The sequence below is a fragment of the Ovis canadensis genome, chromosome 22, assembly GCF_042477335.2.
Source record: "Ovis canadensis isolate MfBH-ARS-UI-01 breed Bighorn chromosome 22, ARS-UI_OviCan_v2, whole genome shotgun sequence".
Classification (NCBI taxonomy): domain Eukaryota; kingdom Metazoa; phylum Chordata; class Mammalia; order Artiodactyla; family Bovidae; genus Ovis; species Ovis canadensis.
Window position 1 is genome coordinate 50674413 of NC_091266.1, and position 15575 is coordinate 50689987.

Genomic DNA, 15575 nt, shown 5'->3' on the forward strand with positions numbered 1-15575 from the left:
AGGAAAGCTATTTCTCTGGAAATAAACAGAATTCACTGAGGCACACTTTAATTTTTCTACCATCCCTTCTTTCACTTCTTTAAGAAAGGCTAGATAAATGAAATGGTTTCCTAGCAACTCTCATAGTGCTTCTGCTATTTATAATGCAGCAGTTGTGGGTTTTGTACCGTCAGTTCACCTAAATTATTATGTCATCAACTGAATTATTTGTAAGCTTTCTGTTTTGTTTTGTTTTCTGCCTGTGCTTAATGTTACCTTTTTAAATGTAGCTTTAGGCAGTTTAACATCGGCTTCCCTATGTTTTTGTGTTGAGTGGTCTTAATGTATATTACATATTCCCCCAGTAGAGAGACCAGCCGTCTCCTTGTTCATAATGGCTTCTCTTGTCCTGTTAACATTTATATGTGGCTTAGTATCTTGCATGATTAATCAAGCACCACAATGAAGAGAAAAATCACCAATTTATTTTGAGTCTTTTAAAAAATAAATGTTGAATTAACCTTGAGATCATTATTATTATTATTATGAAATAACAGCGTATGCCCACTTAATGGAAACCCAGCCGTAATCTTCAGCCAGAATGCTTGTAAGATTAAAGAGGGCTAGGAGGATGTCAGAGATTTCCAGAGTATCCTACATCATATGTCAGTTTATATATAGTTAGAAGAATGGTGAGGCGGTAAAGTTGGTGAGAGTCATTGGTTGGATGGGGACAGAGAGGAAGTTTGTTAAAAAAGATCTAGGTTTCTGGGTTTTAAAACTGTTACATGATGGTGCAGTTCTTTGAGTAGGGAATATTACAAGAGGACCAGGGTAATGAACCACTTAAATATACACTGGTAGGAAGGACTACCCTGAAGCATTTTGGAATTTTTAAAAACTATACTTTGTATTGTATCATTTATGACCTTACTTACCTTAAGGAAAGTAAGTTAGTGTGTTAAAATCATCTCTTTATAATCTTGAAATCTGAGAATCTAAGAAACGAAACAAGTTTCTTTAGGCCCTCAAAAGGAGAGCTCCCTATAGTTGACTGAACACTGTTTGTAGTCCCAGAAAATGAGAGCTCAGAGAGTTTTGCTGATTGACATGATTTTTCGGTATGCTCTTGGTAAGTCAGCATAGTTTGTCATCTGTTTAAGCTGCATAGCGGGTACCAAGGGGGAAATAAATATAAAATCTACCTTGTATCCTTAAGAAACTTGTGTCATATGGAGAACTAGGACCTGTGTTCTCAACCCTCTGAGACTTAATCCTAAGACCTGTAACCGGTATTTTGTAATGCCTTCTTTATTATGCTGAAATAAAACTCAGAGGTTTTCTCCCCTACCTACACATTAAAAAAAAAAAAAATCAATGTACTATAGTAAATGGACTATAAAGAAGAAATAAAGGGAATTTATAGTAAAATAGTCATATCAGTATGTAAATGCACAGATATTACTACACTGAAAGTCTTCATGAAGTAATCAGATACATATATATGACAGATACTTACAGATCAATCGCTGTGAATGCCACAAGTCAAGTGCAGACAGACAGGTGTGTTGTGTTCATGACTCAGTACTGGAAAGTTCAGTATCTCCTTGTGGGAGCGCCTGAAGGAGAGAATGATTTGGGGGCTTCTGCAGTGGCTCCGTGGTAAAGAATCCGCCTGCAGTGCAGGAGACGCAGGTTCAATCCCTGGGTCTGGAAGATCCCCTGGAGAAGGAAAGGCAGCTCTCCAGCATCCTTGCCTGGGAAATCCCATGGACAGAGGCGGCAGATGGGCTACAGTCCATGGGGTCGCAAAAGAGTCATGTGCAACTTGGCAACTAAGCAACAAGACTGTACAAAAAATTCTGTATTTAAGTGGAAAATGGACTCCGATTCTAGCCTAAATGAAGTGAAAGTCGCTCAGTTTCGTCTGACTCTTTGCGACCCTGTGGACTATACAAGCCATGGAATTCTCCAGGCCAGAATACTGGAGTGGGCAGCCTTTCCCTTCTCCGGGGGATCTTCCCAACCCAGGGATCGAACCCCGGTCTCCTGCATTGCAGGCGGATTCTCTTTACCACCTGAGCCACAAGGGAAGCCCAGCGCTAGCCTAAAGTAACTCTAAACAGAAGGTTGCCCGCTGGAGCATCTGGCAGCTGCCCGGCACTCGTGCAGAGTGTGGACAGCTCCTCGCTGTGCTGCCCATGCACGTCACAGGCGCTCTGGCGTCTCTGGGCCTCCTATTAAGTGCTGCTGCTGTCGCTGCCCACCAGTCATCACAGCAATAAAAAATACAGCTTTTAATTGACCCGTTGAAAACAGCCGCCATCTGGGTAAAACAAGGGGTTATGCAGTAAATGGCACCTGAATGACCTTGGGTCACTTTATCCTATCTAGACAAATTACTATTTTTAGCCATACAAAATGAGTCTCTAGCTCAGACTCAACCTTCAAACCCTATTAATAGGGCCCTTTTATTATCTATCCTGACACCTTCTGTTATTTCTAAATAGTATTTTTTGCCATTTATTTAATATATTTTTATATATTAATTCCTAAGCTGGGCTGAGACCATGTCTCTCTTGGTTTTTGATGCTTAGAGCAATGCGTGGCATGTAGAATAAAGTATTTAGTGGGTATGAATAAACCAGGCTGGTGATAGAGGCCTTGAAAAGACAGCAGGGAAGTCCCAGGAAAGACAAAGCATCTTCCTACCTTCTGCTGCTCTTTTCTCAGCCACAGTGAGGTATTACATTTCAGGTACGGTGTGTCTCTGAGGATACATGGCTCCAGTGTGCTCATCTGTTCTTCAGGGAGCTCAGGACATTGAGGCTGTGGCTTCCCAAGCTGTCTTGGAGGTGAGCCAAGCTTCTGGGAAGGCCTTACTGCTCTGGTGATGCGAATAGCTTTTTTCTATGCCTCCTGTGGCTTTGTTACTGGGAGGCAAGAAATGTAAACTGTAAGGGCCATCTCTTGCTAATCCTCTGTTCTAAACACCACCACCTCTTGGTCCCGTAATAGAATGTTGCCAATTCTTCTCGAATGGATGCCGCTAATGTTGTATCTGATGCAAGTGGTTCCTCCTGGATTGTGGTCTGGCTTGCCCACATTTCCTAGAGGAAGCTGAAAAGTTGAATTGGGTCTCCAGTTGTCATTTAAACAAATAAGGCACACACTGTATTGGGGCTAAGGTGTAGCTGGGCATCAGTCATCCCATGGTACCTTTTATTTATATTGAAACTTTTTTCTTATAAAGTATTATGCAAATAAAGGAAAGTGAAGAAAGTATAAGTTTACAACTTAATGAACTATCAGAAAACAAACATCCATGCAGCTCCCAGTCTAGTCAAGAAATAGAGGGGGCTGCCTTGGTGGTCCAGTTGTTAAGAACCCGCCTTGTGGTGAGGGATGACCCGTTCGATCCCTGGTCTGGGAAGATTCCACATGGCATGGGGCAACTAGGCCCTTGAGACCCAACTACTGAGCCCACACTCCAGAGCCCAGGAGCCACAACTGCTGAACCTACATGCCTCAGCTACTGAAGCCCACTCGCTCTAGAGCCTGTGGAACAAGAGAAGCCACCACAGTAAGAAATCCACACAGCAGCTAGAGAGTAGCCTCCATTTGCCACAACTAAAGAAAGCCCGTGTGTAGCAGTGAAGACCCAGCACAGCAAAAATATAAATAAATATTTTAAATCCTTAAAAAAAAGAAAAATCCTTAGAAGCCCCCTTCCTGCCCCATCCCAGTGACTATAACATCTCTCTTTTCTAAATATGACTACTATTCTAACATCCAACACTTTGCTGATAATCCTAAAACTATAGTATAGCTTTGCCTATGCTACTGTGTGAAAAAGGTATGTATAGGTACATGTGCTAAGTTGCTTCAGTCGTGTCTGACTCTGTGACCCTTTGGACAGTAGTCCACCAAAGCCTCTGTCCATGGGATTCTCCAGGCAAGAATACTGGAGTGGGTTGCCATGCCCTCCTCCAGGGGATCTTTCCAGCCCTGGCATCGAACCTGCCTCTCTTACATCTCCTGCATTGGCAGGTGAGTTCTTACACGACTAGCGCCACGTGGGAAGCCCATATATGTACATATACATAGACATTTATGTGGGCTTCCAGGTAGCATCAGTGGTAAAGAAGCCACCTGTTAATTCAGGAGACCTAAGAGATGCAGGTTTGATCCCTTGGTTGGGAAGATCCCCGGGAGGAGGGCTTGGCAACCCACTCTAATAGTCTTGCCCAGAGAATCCCCGTGGACAGAGGATGCTGGCAAGCTACAGTCCATAGGGTTGCAGAGAGTCGGACCTGACTAAAGTGACTTAGCACCCACACACTCATACATTTATGTGCATCTGTATAAAATATGTAGAGAGATGTGTGTGTGTATACATACATATTCTTCTGTCATGAGATATTTGTGTTGACTCCAGGTTGAGACTTTATGAATAAGGCTGCTATGTCTTTATGAATAAAGCTGCTATTTTATGCCTGTCTTTTGATAGACGTGCAATAATTTCTCCTTGATATATACCCAAGTGGGATTGCTGGGTCATAGGGTAAGTGCATATTTTACTGTACCAGAAATTGACAAGTAATTCTTAAAATGGTTGTACAACCTTGCATTTCTACCAGCAGTGTATAAGCATTCTACTTGTACCACACCCTTGGCAGCACATGGTAATGAGTAACGTTTTTCGTTTTGGCCATTCTGATCAGTAGGTCATAGTGTTTCATTGTGGCCTTAATTTCATTACTAATGAGATTCAGCTCAAACCGTAAAGAATCTGCCTGCAATGCAGGAGACCAGGGTTTGATCCGTGGGTCAGAAAGATTCTCTGCAGAAGGAATGGCAGCCTACTCCAGTATTCTTGCCTGGAGAATCCCATGGACAGAGACGCCTGGCAGGCTACAGTCCGTGGGGTTGCAAAGAGTCAGACACGACTGAGCAACTAACACACACCATGAGATTCAGCAGTATTATCATGTGTTTTTTGGGTACTAAGCCATCTTTGTTTATTGTCCAGGTCTCTTGTCCACTTCTTTGTTTTGTTTCTTCTTTCCCTCGCTATTGAGTCACTTTTTTTTTTTTTTTAAAGATTGATTTGTATGAGTTTTATGGAAAAAAAAAAACTCTGGATATGTGCTCTTCTGTTTGATCACGTGTGTTACAGATATTGTCTTCTCTGTAGCTTGTCTTTTACAAAACTCTCTTAGCTGTGTCTTTTGGAAAACAGAAGTTGCTGATTTTACTTTAGTCTGTGGTTAATTTTTTAGCATCCTGTTTAAGAAAACTTTTCCCATGCCAAAAGCATTAAGATATTTTTCTACATTCTGGCAGCTTTATTGCTTTGCCTTTCATATTACATCTACAGTCTACCGTTTTTTTCTGTGTGGATATCCAGTTCACTCAGCACTTTTCCCCACTACCTTGTTTCTTGGATCACAAATCAAGCATCTTATAAGCGTGGGTTTGTTTGGAATCTATTTTCTTGCATTTGGTCTGTTTATCCTTGTGTTAACACCAAACTATGTTAATTGCTGTAGTTTTAGAATAAATCTTGTTATCTGAAAGAGCAAATTTTGTGCCTTATTTTTATAGATTTTTTTCTATAGGCTTTTTAGTTGTTTTATCAAAGTAAGGAAATTGCTTTCGGTTCCTAATTTGCCATTTGTTTGTTTTTTTAATCATGAACAACTATTGAATTTCATAAAAAAAATTTTTTTTGTTGCATAGGCTTTCTGTCTGGTGATTCAAGCATCAAATAAATGATTCCTAGGTGACCAGGAATGCTCTTTTGACCTTGAGATTCTATTATTCCTCAGCAAATTAAATTCAACAAGAATGTCTTGAGCACTATCTTAATTGTGTGCATTATATAAGAAGAAAAGCTTAGGACATTAGAATTCCATTGGTGAGATAATACCTACATATATATATATATATATATATATATATATATATATATATATATAAAATAGCTATTAAAAATTGTGAATGATTAATTGCAGAATGAACAGCAAAACCATACCTGCCTAGGATGTTAAGTCAGAAGGCAACACCATGGCAGAAGTAGAATGAGAAAGAATACATCTCGTCACCTTGTGTGGGACAATATCAGTAAATGAGTCACCCAGGCAGGACAGGGGAATTGGCCTTGTCAGAAATGTCAGTAAAGAGACCAGCTTGGTGGAACTAGAAAGCTGTTTGCGCTTATTTTTAAAATGTATGGATGACTAAATTATGAACTGTAGCAATTTTATCAGCAGTGGCATTTCTTTCAGCAATTACCAGCATGGTGGAAGCATTGGCTCTCTAGATTTGGAAGTCTTGCATAACTAAAATATCAACAGTAATTATGTCTTAATGTTTCAAGAGAGTAAACATTTTTCATGGAAAAAAATCCTCATTCATATCATGAGATACATCTGTTTGTAAAACAATTTGAACAAGATGGGCATTTCAGCTCTACCTTTTTGGAGCTGCTAGGTGCTATTCTTTTGAGTTTCGTAGGTGTTCTCTACTTGAATCTTGTAGATTCTGGTCTTTTGTTCCTATTTAGCTCATAAGGATCAAGGTCACACAGAGATTAAAGCTCTCTTGCTGCACTGATATTAAAATCTGGACAGTGTTCCTTGCTGTCTTTTAATTTTTATTCTGGTGTTAGTACAGTAGTTCAAAACACAACAATTAGTTTTTGTTTAATATTGTTCAAATAAGATCAAATGCAACATGTATATACCAGGATAAAAAGTTCAAGTAAATTTCCTACAGAGTGAAAATAGAAGACTAATTTCTTTCCATTGACTATAATTTATAGAAGTTATAGAATATTTCTGTAACCTAGTTTTTTACTGAATATGAAATTTGTATAATTATCTATATGTGAAAATCCCCAATATTGAATTTCAGTGTGTTAGTTTCCAGTTGTTAAAATTATAGAACAGTATTTTAATATTGCATCATTTTGTTTGAAAGAGTATCAAACAAAAGCTGAAAACATGACTTAAGACAGACAGAGTCTTTGTTATGTATTGGGATGGCCAAAAAGTTCATTCACGTTTTCCATACCATCAAAACCGGAACCAACCCAATATATTTCCTTTCTTACACTGGCTTATTTTTGAGACCAGGCTCCTGACTGAAATTCTAAGAGCAGTGAAGAGGGGGAAGGAGACAGATAAATACAGCTTTATTTGGGGACAGAGTTAACATGTGAGTGTAGGAAATTCATACCATGCCATACAGACAACAGTTTTGAAGTCTATCAGGTAAAATTTTAAATGTGATTGATATTTGATAGCTTTCAATAACTTACTTAGTTATTTATAATATCTGAACCCTGGAGAACCTTAGATATAACTTTGTGGGTATTTTTCTACTTCATTTGTGCCACATTATTTTTGATCACTGCAGGACCATTTCCGTAGCTAATGTAGCATTTTTCTTAGGTCTTCTGAAGGCCCTAGTGAGTATGTAGTCAATGCACATAAAATAATTGGATTCTTTTTAATGGAGAAAAAAAATGAAGCATAGGAAGTTGAATTTAGTCTTAATACTGGACAGTATAAGACTTTCCCCCTTTTGTCTCATTATTGTGTATTTTATCCATCTCAACAAGGTAGAATTTGACCTACAAAATGTATACTGTAATAAGTGCTTTGTTGAAATTTTTTTTTTCTTTTCAATTTTCAGAGTTGTGAGTACTGTGAAAATAGCATATGTACTTCTGTGATTGTTTTAGTGTCACTTTTTTGGGTTCGTTTTTGGCAGATAAAATAACACAAGAAGATATTGAAAGCATTCTACAGAAATTCACTGGGAATATAATGCAAGTACCTCCCCTGTAAGTTCAATTGTTGAATTTGAATAAATGTTTAACTTTATTTTCCAGTGGCTGACATCGCGTTAATGAAGAGAAAGGAGAGGGGCTTCCTTTTACTTTACGGCATGGCACTTTTTAGACCTAGCAACTGATCAAGTGAGGTGACCCTGATTCAGACAGGATACAGAGCCTCTGATGTCTTTAAGAGGAGCCTGGTGGGCTCCAGTCGTGGGGTCACAAAGAGTCAGACACGACTGAGCACAGCACATACACACACGGGGTGCAGTCTCCTTTGTCCCTTGATATTGCCCCAGCCTAACATCTGTGCTCTTCCAGGGTTTGTTGGTCTTTCTGATTCTACCTGTAGTCATCAGGGCAGTTACGGAGAGCAGAAGACGTGTTGCTTTTCCCAGAACAGCAGGAAAAGAGACCAGTCCCGTCTGGTACAGGCGTCAGAGTTATGCTTTAGAGTCCAGTTGACACTTCCTGTCCGGTGTTGGGACCATTCTTTTTGGGCCCAGAGTCTTATATTTCACAATTCTCTGCAACAAATGAAGCAGATGAGAATTATAACTTATTAAAAATATATTGATTTACCACCTAAGCCATATTTTTGTGCACATTATAATTTCAAGCAAATTGCTTCCTTTTTTTTCAAATGGCATATAGAATGTGTCAGGATATGTTACTAAAAATTCTTTTAGAATTTTGTTTTTTTAAAATCTTAGTGTTTTTTAAGAACACTGAAATATCTATGGGGAAATGTTTCTTTATAATTTTGCCTCAAATGGGAAGACTTAGAAATTGTAGCAGGATCTGAACAAACATTATTTTGGATCACTGTTGTTAAGATATAGTAAACATTTATATATTTAAGAATCGTCTTAGGATTTTCTTCCCTGTGATTGTTCCAAGGATTTTTGTGGACTAATCACACTTAATCACACAAAGTTGAGTGCTGTTAAGTAGATTATTTGCTTATTTTTTCTTTGGAAACATTTTGGTAACTTTCATATGAAAATGAATATAGTTACAATGGAAATAACATTGTTTCAAGGAAATATAGCTGAGATCATTGTTACTGGATGCCTTGTACCCTTTACCCAGAATGAGGACCAGTGAAGACATGAATAGACCTTCTCCAGGAAGATGGTTAAAGAGGAATATTGGCAACATTGCTCACTGAGTGCCAGAATGAACTGTATTAGCCTCAAAGATATTTAGGATCTCTATCCCCGACACCAGTGTGGAGTAGATTAGAAGAAAAAAGAGTTCATTCTTAGAAGGATTTTCAGTTGAAAAGGCTGCTAATCATCTTCTCTTTCCACGCTGTAATCTAGAATTATTCTCTCTCGCTTTCTCAATCTCTCTCTATTCCTGCTCCCTTCTTCTCTCTCTGTCTCCCTCCTCTACTTTGCAAGCTATTCTGCATTGAAGAAAGATGGCCAGAGGCTTTCAGCTTTGATGAAGAGAGGTGAAGAAGTGGAAGCAAAGCCCGCCAGGCCAGTTACTGTATACAGTCTCTCCCTTCAGAAATTCCAGCCACCATTTTTCACACTAGGTAAGATGGAGAAATCGGAAATCGTTTGTATTTACATGTGCCTTTATTTTATAGTTGGCTACTTTTCTGTAATTTTAATGGATCCCGAGGATATTGGAAATTTTTTAAAGTTTGAATTTAAAGAAGGTTAGAATTTGTTAATAACTTTTTGACAACACATATGATGAGAATACCTATGGCTCTATAGGGGTTCAGAGTTGTGCTAAATCATCTGAGTTTCTTATATTACCTTACTATAAAGTTGTAAGTAACATGCTTTGGATCTCTATAGAGAAGAGTAGGTAAGGAATACATATTTTCAAAATTTTGTATTTTCTATTTTATTGTCTTATGAACACTTGTTTCCCATTTTGGCTAGTACCTGATAGTTTATACTCAGTATTTTTAATTAACATTTATTTGTCCTTTTAAAACAATGCTTTTTCAGTTTTTGAACAAGAAATTCTAAAAGTTGACTGATTATTCTTTCTCTTTGTCACCAGCAAATTACTGCTAAAGATCATGAAAATGTAGGAGTAATGGGTAATGCAGAAATGTATTCCTGGACATGTGGTCAAGTTTAATTCAAATTAACAAATTGAATTTATCTATAATCAATATTTGAAACAAATTTAAAACCCAAAAAGGCTTTTTCTATTGTTTGAAAATTTTATGATCTCCTGGCTAAAGCCCTGAATGTGTAAGAGTTGTGAAAAATCAAAAGCTGTAGTTCTTCTTAATCTTCAGTCTCCCTGAAATTGATCCTGCTCCCTGAAATTGACCCTGTTCTTAATTTCATGGTGCATTCTGAATAGGTTGACTTTTAGAAGTAATGTCCCAAATCTTTTTTTTCTAAACTTTGTTGCTCTTTTTTCTCTTTTTGACATTATTATTTAATGTAAGTTCCTGTAGATTGTGAGTTTTGTACAATTTTTTTAGGAAGTCACTCCTTAAGTTCCCTGATTCTAAAATATTAGACAAACAATGAAACAAATATGCTAAAAAGTGTTTTACTATGTTCCATGAAAAAGCAGCAGCTGTGTTGGCAAAGCAGATATTATCTATGAAAGTAAAAAAAAAAAAAAACCCTCAAATTTTTCCAGTTGCGTTTGTTCATTGGAGTTTATAGTAGGCCACATTTGACTCTTTTCATCAAAGTCAAATATAGTGCAAGAATGTAGCACAGCTCCAATTGGTCCTAGTGCTCATTTTTTTTTTTTTTTAAATCTCAGCAGTGGCTCCCACCTTGAGCTGATGGGGAAAAAAAAAAATTAAAATACCTAGGTGGGAAATTTTGATTAATTCCCTCAAATAACTTTATTTGTATGCTAAGCTAGAAACAGGTGGAATGTGGTCTTTTTGTGTGGAAATACAGTTCTTTTCAGGATGTCTTGTGGATGAATAAAAATAATCCAGAGCCTTGCTCTTAACCAATAAACGTGTATTATACTGGCTAAGCTAAGAAGCTGTTAAGACATGCAGTCAGTTCTGGTACATTGTGTAATTTTAAGTTATTTCATGATTTTTTTTCAGGAATATTTCCAAAAGAACATTTAAATATGCTGAGTTCTCTCTAATATATTACCCCAAACATAATTCCTGCCACTGAAAAGGGAATTTTTGTTTGTTTGTTGTATTTTTTGAGTATGTAAATCTGGAAATATTTTTAAAATCTACATCTTATGATAGCAAGGCTGAGATGTTTAACCATTTGAAACCTATTAAATGAATAAGATGTGCAAATCTGAAAAATGTTTTTTTAAGTCTGCAGCTCATGATAGCAAAGCTGAGATTTCTGACTATTTAAAACCTATTAAATGAACAAGGCTGAAGTATTAAAGTGGTATGACTTGCCATGTAATTTAAAACATGCTCATGAGTTTCTGCTATTTGCTTTCTCCACACTCTGACTTTTCAGTCTCACACATATGCTGCTGGATGAATAATTTATGTTTTAGCACATAAATATTTTATCACATGATTGTTTGCATAGTGCATTTTTACATTTGTTTAGGGGCATCATTTCTATGTAAAGTGGATTTCATAGGAGCTTAGCAATTCACCATGTCACTATTAACATTCCAGATGTCGAATGTGGAGGAGGTTTTTATATCAGAAGCTTGGTCAGTGACATTGGCAAAGGTAAGCATAAAGATGAATTATGAATTACCATTTAGAGAGTAGTATTCCTTTTTGATGGGAAAAAGGAATTTTCCATTTTTCACGTCTCTGAGTACTGGCCTTAGGAGCTGTGCCAGTACTGTGCCAGTACTGAAGGCTGTGCTTTCAGCCTTAAAAGCATTCTAGGTTTATGGCAGACAATTAGCAGCATCCACAGCTGCAGTGAAATGCTTGTAATGGAAGGGAGGAGAAAAAGAGGAACAGAAAATGAAGATGTGAATAGTGGATCTAAGGACCAACATTTTTTTTTTCAAGCATAAAATGTTTTAACTCAAAAGTAGGGACAAAAAGAAAAGATTACTCCTTTAAAAAAAAAAATTGTTTTCATTGCTACACGTCAAATTTTTTCAAACAACCCAGAAGCCATCGTCTTACTAACAACCGGGGAGTTGGCAATCTGGCCCTGCCATTGGCTGGCTGTGGTGTCGTCGGACAGGCCTCATTACCTCATCTGCAAAGTGAGAGTAATATTACCTCAGGAGGTTGCTTCATGGGTTAAATAAGAAAAGTGAGTGCCAGTTCCTTCTAACTTTAAACCAGTTTATTAGGTGAGCTATTGAATATTATTTGGCTACTTAATCATTTCTTAATCTCAAGGCTTCTGGTTATTATTTTGGATGATTGCGACATTACATTTAGGGTAATTTTGAAAGGTTTGAATTGAGTCCCTCAGTCATTTGAAAAATGATAAACTATGAAATACTAAATCATTTATCGTGCATTTTCTTTTTCTTTTTTGTTGTCACAGAACTCTCTTCCTGTGCCAATGTGCTAGAGCTGACGCGAACCAAGCAGGGACCATTCACCCTGGAGGAGCATGCCCTGCCCGAGGACAAGTGGACGATTGATGACATTGCACAGTCTCTTGAGCGGTGCTCATCTCTTTTCCCAGCAGAGCTGGCACTTAAAAAATCAAAGCCTGAGGAGTCTAATGAGCAAGTTTTGAGCTGTGAGTATATAACTCTGAATGAGACAAAGGGAGAAGACGATGTAATTAAGACACTTTAAGACTAGCTTGGGATTACTATCATTTCCTGGTTGACATTTGAATCCTGTGTGCAGAATGACAGGCTTCGTCCAAAAGACAAATGATACCTATGGGTTTTTTTCTTTTTTTGCATGAAGAAAAATGTCCATCATTTCTGGTTTCTATGGTGCACAGTTTATTTGCTGTACATTATAAATAGCCCTGCACTTGTTCATTTCTTGCTGTACTATAGAATATTGTCATGCTGTTAGATCAGATTCAGGAAAAGCAACTTTCTGATTTTGATCTCTCTTAAAAGTCTTCTCGTATGAAAAAGTTGACCATATTTTGTAATCAGAGGGGAAAAACAATGAACTACGTGTTTCTTTGGTGTCATGAAGTGAATGTATATTTGTTTCTTGGACTTTATTTTGGCTTCCTGGTGGCTCTGGTTATTGAAACTCCTTATCTATGTTTGAAAAAGCCATTATTTAACTCTTACGTTTCAGAGAGTTTATGATTATTAAGAACCTTTCTTTAATAATGTTACACTTATCTTGGTAATAGCTGTGATTGTTTAGATCTTGGAAACCAATAAGCTTTTATAATAAATATTTGTAAATGAACCAAATTATTGCTGCTACCACTAATGGAATGTAAAGAGAAAACTAAATGTTTAATTAAATTCACCTCTACTCTACCATTAGCATAGGACTGCTCCTATGGCTTATATTTCGGCAGCTATGAGATGTTCTCCTGGTAATCAATACAGTTGATCACCCTGTGCCAATATACTAAATAACCTAATTTTTTTAAATTAAGCTAAAAAATGTGTCTTCAATTAAAAACTTCTTTATTTTTTAGTATTTATTTATACCTTTTTCTAGGGTATCAAGCCCCTGGTATTTTGTTTTCAGTTTGCTTTTTCAAGTGATATTTACAAATGCTGAGGTTTGCCCTATATTTGCAATTTATCCCTTCTCTTTAAATGTTGAAAAACAGTTGTTCTCAAACATTTTCATTCAAGTGGCCTACTGACAGGTCCCTGTCCCTCTTTACCATAGTTTTGAAAACAGTCACATTCCAAAAGAATAAATTTCATGTGTAATGAGTGCTTCATACTTTTGTTATGGGAAAGCAATATATAATGCAGCCAGTCTGTTCAAATCCCACTGCATTTATTCAAATAAATATGGTTTCAAAGGGAAGAGTTGTTAAATTTTCATCAAATAAGAATTTTTAGATTTTTATGGATTGTCTTTCTTGCAAAGGTGGTTGTTTTGTAACCTCTAACCTCGAAATTTTAAATATGTAAAGAAAAATGGTCGTATTTATGGTGAACCTCATATAAACTCAGTCTAAAAAGTTATATGCTTCAGTAGAGCACTTTCAGCGTATTGTCAACATTTTTAAAACGAAAATGTTAGAGCTTTCTTAAGTGACACAGAAAATGATAAGGAAAAGAGCTAGTTATCATAATGCCTTAAATAAAACTTCAGACATACAGAGTTGTAAATGGAAACTTTTCCAGCTTTGCTTGTCCGTGTCTAGTGCCCTGCGGTTTGTGTAACCAAAGGTGGCCGTGGTTGCCTCTTCCTGTTGGAATGGGACGGGTGACAGTCCACCTTCACACGTTGCCTGGTAAGGAATAGAAAGCACCTGGGGCACCTTGGCTGTGTTTCGCAACTTAAATTTTGGCATGTATAGTTTGCTAATGGTAAAGCGTGTAAATGTTTCGAAAAGACAAGTGACTTTCTGAAACGGTAACCGATCTTTTTATTTTATTGAAAACACTGAAGAAAATTTTGCCAAATGGAAAAATTAGCCATAATCCTCCCCACCCTGATACAGTGACTTCAGAACTTTCATTTTGTATTACTCTTTGTTAAACTATGTTTTATTTCATATTATTTGACTATTTGTATTTAGTTTTGATAATGATTATTTAATCTTTTTACTTTATTTAAACCATTTCCCTATTGCTAAATTCTTAGGTTATTTTCAGTTTTATTAAGAGAAGTTCCTGGAAGTGGAATTATTAAATGAAGTAATATAAACAGTATTATGGTTCTTAATAAGTTTGTCTTATTGCTTTCCCAGAGAGTTGTAACATTTTATAGTGTTACCATTTGAATATATCAGTTCACCAGAAGTTTACAGCTTTGGGTGGGGGTTTTATATGTTATTGTTGCTAATTTATTAAGTTAAAAGAGTTCAAAATTGCTGATTTACCTCTGTGTGACTTTTTCATATACTTTGTCACTTGTATAAATAAATGTCTTAATGGTTTCTTTATACATTTGTGTGAGTTATTTGTGCAGTAAATACTTGGTAGAAGTATTTTCATGGTCTGTTGTCTTATTTTAGTTTCATTTTTCATTTTTACTGACTAAATTTGCTAACTAATTTTAAGAATTCTTTTATAGTTGCCAGATTTATGAGTATGAAGTTAAAATTTATTGAAAATTAAAAACATTAACTTTCATAAGCAGCTGTAACTGATCAAGATGCTCTAAAAAGTTTGACTCATCCATAAAATGAATTAGTTTTCTCCTGAGTCTGGTATTTATGTACCAATTGCTTTGTTTTTTTCACTTCAGTCAAAATATTAAAGAAATATCTGTGCCTATGTATTTCATGTCATAATAAAGTTGTCTTATTTGTAAGAAAACATGTGTTAGAAATTTCTGAAAATGCTTCCACCTGGAATATACAGATCATTTTATTTTGACATTTAATTCTTTTATATTTCTGAAAAATATTGTCTGAAAAGTCAACAGACTTGGCCATAGAATTTTTTTATTATAGCTTTAAGATCCAGGATCATATAATATTATTTTTTCTCTGATAATTCAAAATTATAAAATTTGAATAAGAACTAAACACTAACTAGATCTTTTCTTCTTTAATACTTGAATTAATACCTATTCGAGATCCACCGTCAGAAATTGTTCACTGTACTACATAAGAAAAGAATGCTTTATATCAGGTCTTTAGTACATTTTCTGTCTCTCTGACCAGTTTGAAATTTGTATCAGACTTACCGTGGGCATTTAGAGGTTTAATTAGTTCTGTTT

At 36.5% G+C, this 15575-nt stretch overlaps 1 protein-coding gene across 2 annotated transcripts in view; it reads left to right on the top strand.

Moving 5' to 3' along the window:
- Window positions 1-14795, top strand: part of TRUB1 (TruB pseudouridine synthase family member 1) — a 32310-nt gene extending 17515 nt beyond the window's left edge. Inside the window, exons 5-8 of one of the 2 annotated variants that reach the window (XM_069568012.1) lie at window positions 7759-7831; window positions 9232-9371; window positions 11436-11492; window positions 12280-14795. In XM_069568012.1, coding sequence (XP_069424113.1) covers window positions 7759-7831; window positions 9232-9371; window positions 11436-11492; window positions 12280-12539 — 530 coding nt within the window. In that variant the 3' untranslated portion in view covers window positions 12540-14795. Of the gene's footprint in view, window positions 1-7758; window positions 7832-9150; window positions 9372-11435; window positions 11493-12279 lie in introns of both variants that reach the window. The other variant, XM_069568011.1, reaches the window with a different exon arrangement.
- The last annotated feature ends 780 nt before the right edge of the window (window positions 14796-15575 follow it).